This window comes from Pteropus vampyrus, unplaced genomic scaffold (assembly GCF_000151845.1).
Source record: "Pteropus vampyrus isolate Shadow unplaced genomic scaffold, Pvam_2.0 Scaffold228, whole genome shotgun sequence".
NCBI lineage: Eukaryota > Metazoa > Chordata > Mammalia > Chiroptera > Pteropodidae > Pteropus > Pteropus vampyrus.
This window is the reverse complement of record NW_011889009.1, coordinates 1,071,830-1,084,134: the sequence shown is the minus strand read 5'-3', so window position 1 is coordinate 1,084,134 and position 12,305 is coordinate 1,071,830. Positions and strand designations below refer to the sequence as shown.

At 40.6% G+C, this 12,305-nt stretch overlaps 1 protein-coding gene and 1 pseudogene across 1 annotated transcript in view; one reads left to right on the top strand and one right to left on the bottom strand.

The window, feature by feature from the left end:
* The window catches only part of PHKB (phosphorylase kinase regulatory subunit beta), a 122,740-nt gene extending 110,441 nt beyond the window's left edge, over positions 1 to 12,299 (bottom strand). Inside the window, exon 1 of the mRNA XM_023519650.1 lies at positions 12,211 to 12,299. Within this exon, the coding sequence (XP_023375418.1) occupies positions 12,211 to 12,286 (76 nt within the window). The 5' untranslated portion in view covers positions 12,287 to 12,299. The remainder of the gene's footprint in view (positions 1 to 12,210) is intronic.
* Positions 6,513 to 6,631, top strand: LOC111728797 (annotated as a pseudogene).
* Positions 12,300 to 12,305: the final 6 nt, after the last annotated feature.

Below are 12,305 nucleotides of genomic sequence, written 5' to 3'. Positions count from 1 at the left end.
GGGGTGAGGGAGGGAAGCAGAGGGGCTCAAGATCAAAGAGCAGCTTTGTCATCTTAGGAAAGTCCAGCTCAACAGTTCCTGGAAGGTACTACGACAAACCAACCAAAAGCTTAGCAACAAGATTAACCCCTCGCTCACTGAGACTTGCTTCACGACCAATCCAAAGCTATCAGGCCACCAACGCTGCCCAGTCCCAGCTGGGTCCCCATCTTGTAAGATCTGCCTTAAAATCCCTCAACCTAGGTCTCAAAACCCTAAAAATATTCTCCCCTGAACCCTGACCGTCAGTGGTCAAGAGTCGGAATATTTTGAAGGAGAAAGTGTCTGGCTAAGCCCCTTAGTTTACGGAAGACACATGACCTCCTGACTCCCTCTTCGGGGATCTGATTTTTTTTTTTAATTTACATTTATTATTTTAGCCTCTATGTCCCGAAGGACACTGCTTAATCCTAATATCACTTACCAGTACACACAGAACACCACTCTTTGTAGGCGCTGTCAACATGCAACATGCCACTCTTACTGACCATAAACATGTAAAGCCACTTTTAGCCAGAGATAAAAAAGGTAAAGAATAATATAATAATCATCTCATTATTACCAGCATATAATAAAAACAGCTAACGCTATTTGAGCATTTCTCATGTGCAAAGTACTTTGTTGAGAGCTTTATATCATGATCTTATTTAATCCTCATAACCGTATTATATAGGCACTATTATTCTTCTCATGTTACAGATTAAAACTGAAGTTAAATGGCATCCAAGGTCATACTGCTAGCAAATAGAAGAGCTAGGACTTAACAACGAAGTCTGTTTTGGGGTTTTCTTTTGTTTATATGAGTATATATAGCTATTCTTTCAGGTCTTCTCTTGAAAATTTCATTACTTATATGAAAATAATAGTGATTCACAGCAATATATGCTTCCAAGGTAACGTTTAAATCAGAAATACTGCACTAACGATTCTTCCCGAGATACTAAGCTATTTTGCAAGCAGTTCCAGTACTGCTCACTGCACTGCACTGTCCGTATCAGCCGTGAGAACGAGAGGCTTCCACCATCGTGCTCAGGCGAATAGCGCTCTCGCCTAAGTTACAGATGTGGTAACTGTTAGGCTCTGGTCTGCAGAGGTCTCATGTGAAAACAGGGATTTTTCTCTCGTGCATTATTTACCACTGTGTTCAGGCCTTTTATAGAATGAATTGTCATTTCTTATTCTGGCAAATTTTGATTTTGCTCTAAATGACAGATTTAAGAAGCTAATTTCTTCCCACTTCTTTTAAAAGTCTGTCATTTGACTCTTACTATAGTTACTATAGTTCCTTACTATAGTTCTGCAATTTAATGCCAAGTTCAAATTTCCTGGTACCTTAGGTGAAGTCTTCATTGTAATAGACAAAGCCTATTAAACAGCGTTGATCTTCTCTATGCATGAAAAACTAAACATTCTGATAACAACGTAGATGAATAATCTGTGTGATTTCTTCCGTTTCCTTCGGGAAAAGCAAACATCGGTACACCCAGAGTGCTCAAGGCTTTTGAGCAAGGGGCAAAGCCGGTCAGAGCCACATAGGCCGGCCCCGGGGACGCTGTCCACAGTCACAAGGGCACCAAGAGTGCCTCCTCGGTCGCAAGTTATAGTCATTGAGGTCTGTTTCGCGTCATTTATTACACTTCCTTTTAAAGCTGAATTTGAACCTCTTGGGCTTGACCAGCAGGGGAAATATATCTCACATGAAAATGTCCTTATTCAAAAATGAAATAAATTCACCAAATTTTATTCGCCAACTAAAAAGATGAGATGATTAGATAGCGCAGAGTGCTAGGAAGTTCATTCTGTACCAAAATCATACTAATTCTTTTTAGCATGATTCATTAATTCGTTCAACTTGAAGTCCCCAGCACCAAGCCCTATATCAGGGGCTATGGAAAAAAGCGACAAGCGATTCAGTCTCTGACCTGAAGAACTTCATAACCCAGAAAGGAGGCGGGTACGTACTTACTAATAGAGTGCAGTGACGTCAGAGCTAAAGTGGGCGAGGAGGCTGCACAGGTATGCACGCGTCTGACCGCGCGGGACGCCCACCGGCACGCTCCAGGCCTGCATTTATCCTCCCGACCGCCGACAGCCACTGGGGAGGTTTAGATGAGGGCGTCACATGACCCAGATTTAGAAAGGGAAGGACTGGACTGCTGGAAGAGTGGGGAGGCACAGCCACCAGGGTCCTCTTTTGGTTACAATGTTCGTCCCAGAGCCTCGAATTCAGATGGTGACGGCAGGGATGCAGGGGGGAGGAAAGGCTTAAATGTGGTACAGGCCTTAGGGGCAAATATCAATGTCACAGAGTGTAACACGGCAAGAGAGAGTCCTCAAACCGCTTTTATTCCTTTAAATGATAATTATTCACTTTACGTCCTGCTAGGATTTTTTTATCCTTGCAATTATTGAGCAAATGATTATTATCAAAGCTACAAGCCTATTGAGAATTGGGATTAAGTGGGTATGATAAATTAATTCAGCTTCGCTGTGTATTACCATGAAAACAAGATAATATAAGCAAAACACAGGGATCTCTGAACTGATAGAAACGACATAAAAATTCATGGAAAGATTCCACAAAGCAAAGATAATTACCCTCAGAAATATGTAAACTAAGAAAACGAGCTCGTATTGTAAATACCTCTATTTTAAAAACAGTTAACGTAGAAACTTCATTGTTATCAGCAGACCATTTAAAAGATGCTTAACACGAACAAAAGGTACATGTCTAAATTCAACTAGCTAATGTGAGCCATATTTAAAAGGGGCTCTATGTGAATGAAAAAAATTCCCATCAAAGCAGAAAGAATATTAATAGAAACAATTAATACTCTTCCAATGCCTAGCATAATATCGAATGAAACTGTTTACATTAGAGTTCTAAAATAATTATCTTTAAATAAGAGTTCTAAAATAATTATCTTTAAATTATCTTTAAAATAATACATTTTAAAAATGTATTTAGAAGTGGGAAAGTTTGAAATGTCACCCAGTGGAGCATGGCCATTTCCCATTCGTCATGAGCAAACCTCGCGAGACGAGACAGAGACACAGAGCGTTTGCCCTAGAGATCCAAGTTTCTCCTACACAGCTCTAGATGAAGTCACCTGACCAAATCTATAGCACCAAGCTGGTCAGAACCTAACAGCGCTGCCCGTTTTGAAACCACTCAGTCATAGGAGGTTCTGTTGCCTAAAACTTATTAATTATATTGTTTTTGCTTAAGGGGAGAAAATATAGTAAAAATACTTATATAATGATTACACACACACGTGCACACACACACACGAAAGAGCTACGTGAGACATGACAAAATTTCCATCCTCATAATACATCGATAAATGCTTATATGAAAACATTTAAAATCCAGGATCACAGTAGGTTTAGTAGTTTAGTCCCTTGCCCTAATTTTTGAAGTGTTAGATTTACACAACTGCCATTTGGTTACGCAGATGAAAATTCATGATAGAAACGTATTAGGAAGATAGAAAAATAAAGATGAGATTGAAATCATCCGAAATCAGAGGCCCTTTAAAATTTACGTGTAAATTACAAATAAACAAACAAACAATAAGATGCCCTCTAAGTTGAAAACTCCACAGAAAAAAATAGTCCACTAATTAAACTCACAGAAAGCCAAGGTCATCTTTTTGACATATTGATCATTTATAACTATAATCATCCATCGGATATTTTTGAACAAGCCTAAAAAGTCAATGTAAACACATAGAAAATGAATTTAAATATATAGAATGTCTTTCCAGAAGAAGGGAGAAACGTGATCAAGAAGACAAGTTAATCGCCTGACATGAGTATGTTTTTGGAACAAACCAGGAAGCAGACACGTATGTGAAGAAGCGGGGTCTGAGGCTCCCGGCCTCACCCCGACCCCTGCCCGCCCTCGCCAGAATGCCTCCATGGCTTGAGGGATAAGACTTGGTCTGGCACCCAACTGCGAGCGTGACTGGTCGTCTCCACGACCAGGGCCTACATATTTGCAAAAATTCAGTCCTGAGCGATGAGACTTGTATCTTAAATAGCCAAAAAGAAAGGCCATGGAAATGGCGTGAGGTTAATGATGATGAAGCAGGTACGACGACACGCTTTGTGACCTTTTTATAACAAGCTGAAAGCTAATGATGTATATTTAAAAGGACAACAAAGAACACGAGACAAATAACATATCAAAACCTATAAAAATGGCAATTTGAATTATACATGTAAGAGTCTCGCTGTGTTTTTTGGGAAGTTACTTAATGTGCCATATCTGTTCATCTATAAAAAGCAACTTCCTCAAGAAATTTGTGAAATGTGAGCTGAAAGAGAAGCAAGCTATAAAATCAAGAAATTAAAAACGAAGAGTCATTCTTTTTAAAAGACTAAGATGCAGTCATATCATTACTGATTAAAAAAAAGAAACTAATAAAATCTTTGGGGAAAAAAGTAAAATAAAAAACAGCAACAATGTTTTCATCTTTTTAAAACCACTTGTAAGCAAGGCAGCCGAGGCCTAATGTGATAAAAATAAGAACTGTGAATTTATTAAAAACACATCGTCGAGTGCACACTTCAGCAGCACATACACTAGAAAAAAAAACACCACAGAAAACTGCAATGAACCATCAAAAAGCATTTTCCAAATTTTCAAGACCAAGTATATAATATATACAGTTACAGTTTTCTGCTAACTTGTTTTCTACTCAAAGATTTAAAAATAGAACCCCAAAAATCATAAATGGCATATCCTGACTGCATAAGTATGCAGCAATTAAAAAAAAAAAACGCTTTATATCTCCCACAAATCCAATATCTTTTAATAGGTAAATCAAATGTGCATATGTATCTTAAGCCTGAACCACAAAAAGATGTGGCAGCATCTTGTGCGGATTTGCATATTATTCCTCAAAAACAGAACGGCAAATCTGCCGTTTTAAAATATGAACAGAAATTATTGTAATGACATAAAAATAAGATATAGATTTATATAAGAACTGTCCTGTGTGAAATGGGCCCCATTCTAAAAGTCTGTTGAGTGGAAGATGGTATACAGATGAGAGAGAGACTGATGCATCATCACGGTGGCCACGTGTTCTGAATCCTGATGACAGAGGCCGCATCTGTGCTTTCATGGCCCTCCATCATCAAACAGGGCTTGAGTGTGCATGTGCCTGGCACTGTGTGCTGTGCGAGGCGTCGCACACAGAGACAGAGACATATACATGTGGCTTCTGCCATCAGCTGCTCCCTGCCTTCTTGCTAGTCTCCTCTGACCAGAGAGGGAAGTGGCTTAGACGAGAGAGGTATGAGTACATCTGGAGAACAGGCAGATTTCGGTATACATTTTTGGAGATGAAGTAGAAAGGATTTATAAGTGAACTAAATAAGAAGAAGAACCTCTATTTTTAGCTAGAACAGCTGAAAGGAGTCGGTCTAGTTTACTGGAATGGAGAAGAGTAAGGGAGGCACGTGTTTGGGGTTAGAAGAGGAGTAGAAAGTCAAGAGTCCTGTTCCGGCCAGGGCACACTGGAGAGGCCCATCACACACCCGTCTGGAAATGTCCAGTAGGCACGTGGATCAGAACCAGGAATTCTAGGGAGTTCCACCGGCCCTTTTTCGCTAGCTTCACAGAAGACCGATGAGAGAGATGACAGCGAGGAAAATAGCTTTTAGGATGCACGGCGTGAGTGTTCCGTCACGATCTAAAGAAGCGACACAAGCCATTGTGCTCTTCATGAAGCCGTGTCACTTATCAAACCCGAAGCGTCATCTTTGCTAAGGGTAATAGCACAGAAAGAGAGTAAGCTCTAAGGTCGATGAGATTCACGCCAAGGGAGTTAAACTATATCGTGTGGCCTCTATTTCGTAAATCTTATAAGATTACAGGGCAGGACCCAGTACAAAGAGATCAGAACTTCCAGCAGGAAACGATCTTCGAGTGCTTCCGAAGAGTCCATCCTACTTGAAGGGAACCCAATGCATTTCCACGTAAGACAAAAAAAAGTCTTCTAACTATACATAAAATAATGGCTGCTCTCCTGCTGTCTGGCAGGAGTGCCCATAGAAACTGTCAGAAACAATTGCTTTAGATTTGCAGCGATTATTAAAAATGAAGTGGACTCAGAGTAAAAGAAAAGCTACATTCCGAGTAATCTAATTCGAGCTAAATGTATTTTAGCCCAAATTTTCTTAATCAAATGGCAACTTAGATGGGTAGGTATCAAAATGAGGGAACAAGATAAGCAACCCTGTCTGTTTCTGCATAAGTTGCAATATTGTAAAAGACACGTGTTTTTAGAAAAGATGAGAACTAAAATGTATTGGGCAGCTATAGCTCTAAATAGTGAATGTTTTGCATATAACATCTTATTTAATCCTCACAACGATCCCTCCGGGCAGGTTTTATTATCCTTATTTTTACAGAAAATGAAACCAAGTATCAAAGATGTAACTTGCTCAAATTCAAGAGGGCAGTCTATGGCCAGACCACCCTGAACAAGCCCGATCCTGTCTGATCTCGGAAGCTACGCAGGGTCGGGCCTGGTTAGTACTTAGATGGGAGACCACCTAGGAAGACAAGGTGCTGTAGGCGTAAAAAACAAACAAACAAACAAACAAACAAATAAATAAATAAATAAAATTTTAAAAAATGCAAGTGGGCAGTAAACAGGCAGGATGAGATTCCCGCAGAGCTGAACACAAAATGTGGAGTCTTCCCCTGGCCCTCACAGGGGGACATGATCCCACAGAAGGCAGGAGCCTCCGGCCTTCCATCTCTTTAAGCAAACAAGAACTTTGTGGATTAGTTGACTGCTAAATAAGGCTGAAAACGGGGCTACTATATAATGTCTAAAAGGAAGAGTGTGTCAGACATGTGAAATAAAAAGTTGAGTTTTGTCCAGGATATACAATAAAACTTTACCGGATATCGATATGTCCATCAAACCAAATCGATGAAAGGAAATTAAATCAAAGAACTTGAAAACATATTAGTAGAGGAAAAAACTCAAGTCACATGCTGATAAACTCACTTAGATGCCGTAAACTTAGCCAAGATAAAGATCAGATTACGCTTTCATTTTAAGGAGTAATTTTTTTTTAATTTCAAAGGAAATAAATTATTTTTTATTTAAGTAGAGTTGACATACGATATTATATTTCAGGTGTACAACATAGTGGTTTGATGTTTATATACCATGAGGTGATCACCACAGTAAGTCTAGTAACCTGTCACCATACACAGTTATTATGATATTATTGACTGTTTTCCTTGTGCTGTACATTACATCTGTGACTTATTTATTTTATAACTGAAAGTCTATACCTCTTATCCCCTAGAAAGAGTAATTTTTTAAATCATCTTATCATCTAAAATAAAAGTGCCAAGATATTTCTTACCTCTCGCAATAACTGAACTGTAATGCTGATGGGACCACTATAGCTGACCAACTCTGCCAAACTAATATATTGTATAACTGTAGCAGTCATATGAGAAATCAAAGTAACCTAAGGTACTGGATGACACACTCCTTCTCTAAGAATTCATTTATTTTGATTGTGAAACTCTGCCTATAAATTCATTGCCTTGTACATTTCACCCCCAAGGTTCTTTAAAGAAAAACCTGGACGTCCACTAGATACTAGACCTATTGAGGTGATCACTTCGTAACTTATATAAATGTCCGATCACTATGTTGTACCCCTGAAACTAATATTTTATCAAACTGTAATTGAAAATTTTTTTTTAGTTTTTTTTTTTTTTTTTTAAAGAATACAAGGAAAGAAAGAAAAACCTAGACGTCCAGATCTCTCGCTGGATTTAAGCAGTGAAAACAAGAGAAATCATAATCCATCACAGCACATACTGACGCATCAGCAGTCGGAACATAAGTCAAGCGTGCACACATAGAAATGCAGGACACACACTGAATTCCACAGAGTAGAAACAAAACCAAAATATCAGAAACAAATCCCAGAGCAGTAAAGAGGGTTAGATGCATAAAATAATCTAAGTACGTTGGAAGCTATTTTCCAAAAGCAAGATACTGGCTTTCGTTTTTGGTAACCTTGGGTAGTTTCTAGCCGAAAGTACCAGGGAAAACTCAGCTGGGAATCCAGGACAGGCTTTAAAATGACTGTTAAATGAAATGACTCCTTAAAACACTACTCTACAGTAATTACGTCCAACAGGAGAAAACAATCACTTGCAACGCAAATGCAATATTTCTAAATTAGTAAATAAATGATAAACACAAACCACTCTGAGTATTTACTTTAACAGATAAAAGTTTTAAGTATTTCTTTAGAGTCATTTCTAAGTTTTGGTTATAGGAACCAAAAAAAGTGTAAATATCAAAAGTCATTTATAAGGAATCAGTCTTTAAAATGGCTTATAATAGTGAAATTGGGAATTTTCTATTTTGTTTCTTGGTGCATTCTATTTCAATTTAATAATCCAGTACTGGAAAAGCTTCTTGCAAATGCCTTTGAAAGCCCTATGTAATGTTAAAGCACAGTTCTTAGGTGTTGAAATTTCCAAGACTACTGGTGCATAAAGCTTATCTTTAGCATTCTATTTTCCCATAACCGCTAAATGACTTCGCTCGTGCCGAGAACTCATCACACCCTTATTTGGACAACCAGAATGAAAAACAGGGCCTGGTGCTTAAAAGAAAGAAAACACAGTTCAAAGTCATATGTCCTCTCGTTCTCTTAGTTCAAAGATGAAATCAGGAACCAATTAGCAGTGTTACATATAACGTACTACTTTGTCATTTAGTTGATGACAACTAAACGATCACTTTCATTCCTTAAAGTATAAGCTTTTTAATCTCCTGTTCCTTTTTTCTCCAAGCTATTTCTTATTTCTTTTCTCTTTAATCTTGCCAAAACAAGACTTGAAATCTAAGTGGAAAGAGAGAACTGCTTCGGCATGATTATGGGGAAACCAAAATGAAACATTTTCACTGTTAGTTAGGCTGGCTCTCATGTTTCCCCGTGAAGGAGTCCCGAGAATGGAATATTCTGCTTAAAGTACACCAGAGAAAAAGCGGCCTCCTGCCAACAGGCTTCTCCCAGAGTGTTCACACACTAACAGGTTTTGAATGGCCCAAGGTAGGTCACAACATACAGGAAAAAGCCCTAAAGACTTCAGTCTCCATTTCAGCTCCAAGGCCACTGAAAAAAATTGCCCTTTTGTTCTCTGTAGAGTGAGACTGGATACACCCGAAGGCCTGGGCTCCCAACAGGAAGCCACACGTGGTCTTTCTCGGATGCATAAACCTCCTCCATGTGGTTTTCAATGTCCTGGGCACTCGTCTGGGGAGCGATTCCACAGCTTTCGGCTAGCTTGCAAGGGGGTCTCACCAGTCTGACAGCCTAAGAGTCACTGCCTCGACATCTCCCGCAACCCTTACATCAAGATGCCATGAGACGGAAGGCCAAGCACGTGGCCTTGACACATGATGGTCCCAAGACCTGGGGCAAGTTGCTTCACTTCTTTGCCAAGTGAGCGTCCCTTTCCTGTCTATGAAAATGTGTATAAAAATACCTACTTCACAGAGAGCTGATGCAAAGTAAATAATCGGGACGCCGACCAAAAATTCCGAACTCGCAGAAGTTATTTCCATTATGCAAAGAGACAAAGATCATTTAAGAAGCTTTTTATGGACCCACTTGACAACTAAGATCCAACTCTGGCCCCTCACGCCCGCACAAAAACAACACGACAGGCCACATTCAACACACAGAGCCAGCTTGAGCCTCACGACAGCAGAACACTGTCGAGGTGTGGGCCCGCCAAAGAGATAGAAAATCAAAATATTATCACATGGTGACATCAAACTTCAGAAACAAAGGTATTTAAAATTACCAAGTGACCCTTTTGGGGTCTACGCACTTACCAGACCTCAAGAAAGCTGGTGGAGAAGAGACGGCTGCATCGGATGAGCTGGCCATTTCAAATTGTTGACTCTAATCATAAGCGCCACAGGCTAAACTACAGCAATTTCCACAACTGTTTAGTGAAGGTTAGAAGCATCAGCATTAGATTAATTGAAAGCGGTGTGAGCAGTTATAACACGAGGCAGTGTGCAACAAAGACAATAATTGAGGTTATGATTTTATTTTTCTCTTTTATGACTTGAAAATTTGATTTTCTTTGCTTTGGTAAATTACATTTGCTTATACGGATTAGACAGGAGATACATAATATCCACTTATTAAACATTACATAAGAGTAGCATCCTCTATTGAGAAATGAAGTGATTATGCTACTATGTAACAATGCTCAGAACTCTGCAGCCCTGTCTCTATCCTAGTCAGGTTAGTGCCAGTTTCAAACAAAGCTCAGCTTACACATTCTAAAAGTAACAAGAATCAGGTTGATTGTTTTTAATGACATAGGAAGTCAATGATTCATTCAAGAAACTATAGTCTGTACTTCGGAGTTACCAGAAGAATGTGAAACCTCATCTAATTTGGAGTAATGGCTTCAAACGGTATCTCTTACTGCTACGATGTATAGGTATACCCGACATTTATACTGTGCACTAAACTATCCTGCACAGGTAACTGAATTTAAGTGACTGATTTCAACAATAATTAAGTAAAATTAAACAATTTTTTTCTCAGTTAAGAAAGGGATGGCAGATTTTCAAAGTTTACTGTTATGACACGCATTTCAGAGCAAATAAAGACTGGAGAAGACAATAAACCTTATCTATATACTTATTAAAGGAAGAGAAATGCTTTTAAAATATGTTTACAGCTCCCTGTGAAAAGCTGTGGTTACTCTGTGACCAGATATTATAGATTCCTTATAGCCCAGATAGATATATTGTTAGATGTCAACTCAGTACTTCACTACGACACAAAAATTTTAAGAGAAAGTGTGAAACGAAACTGTATGTGACTATTCCAAGTAACCACATTGACACTAAAATGTACTAAGGACTACTTTTTGAAAACTTCTCATACTTTTTTGGTGGTTTTGAGATCACCTTAAGTAAATAAGTGCAGAACTTTTTTTCAGGTTTAAAAATACAATGAAATCAGCAACAAAGATTGAGGAAACTTCTGTGTGATTTATAAAATTATATGTTTTCTTCGAATTAAAAGGGGGGTGGGCAGAGTGCGCACAACCAACTAAGAACTTCAAAAATGGGAAAAGCCCAAAATATAATGGTAACGTTCTGGCTGAGAAAAAACTTTCTTAACATCAGTACAAATGCAGAATTAGTTTTCCTAGAGCCATGCCTTCGGCTGTTCTTAAACTAGCAACCTTGACATCAGCACCTCCCAGCTCTGACAAAGAGAAACATCGGCCCTTTGAAAGGGAAGATTCTTAGTTGAACGTTTGTCATTCCACCATCTTTCCTGTTTACCGGCACCCGCTTAGCTAGAGATTGTATCCAGCCAGCCACGGGGCAGGGAAGTTTCAATCCTGGCTCTCAGAGGAGCTATCAGCCACAAGTGGTAACTTCAAAGTCGTGACTTTGCAATTTGAACAAGTCAGTTCAGGACACTCGAACTTGTTACAACGGCCTGTGCGGCAGGGTCGTGTGACCTCAGTGGCCCCGGGTTTGTGAGCCACAACTGGAAACTAACTAGGCGCCTTGGGGGCACTTGTCCAGGGAAGGCATCTACTTCCTTCTGAGCCCTAACTATACTCGGCGTGACCCGCTTCGTGGCCTGAGCCCCTGACCGCCCGCCCCCCCGCTCCCCAATTTCCACCACACAGATAACCAACTGGGACTTGGAACTTGTGATGAATGTAAAAGGCAACGAGCGGCCGCGGGGGTCCGGGACCAGCTCGCACCCCGCGGCTGCTGACTCTGGGGGAAGAACGCACTTAAGCAGGACACTCGTTCCCAGGAGCGTGGCCGCCGTCTGACTTCTGAGGAGGAAGCCCCCGGGCGAAGTCGGCGCCACCACCTACTTTCTGAGGGGAACACACACAAAAGAGAGTTGGGGGACATCCACGGGGTGACCTAATTTCTAGGGAGGAGGGGGAGGACTTCAGGCAGAAGGCCGGTCCGCCGACTGCTTTCCGAGGGCACACACGCGGGCACAGGTTCGCTCCGGGACCCCCGCCTGCCCCCCGCCCCAGACGCTCGAGCGGGAAGCCCCGGCCGCGGTGCTGGGGAGGGGGATCCCCCCAGCCAGCCAAACCTGAGCGCTTGGCCCGGGCCCTTCGCTCCAGGACCGTCCAGCTCACTTCGGCCATCAGCCCCGCCGCCCCCGCCATCGCGCTGGGGCCACCCCCG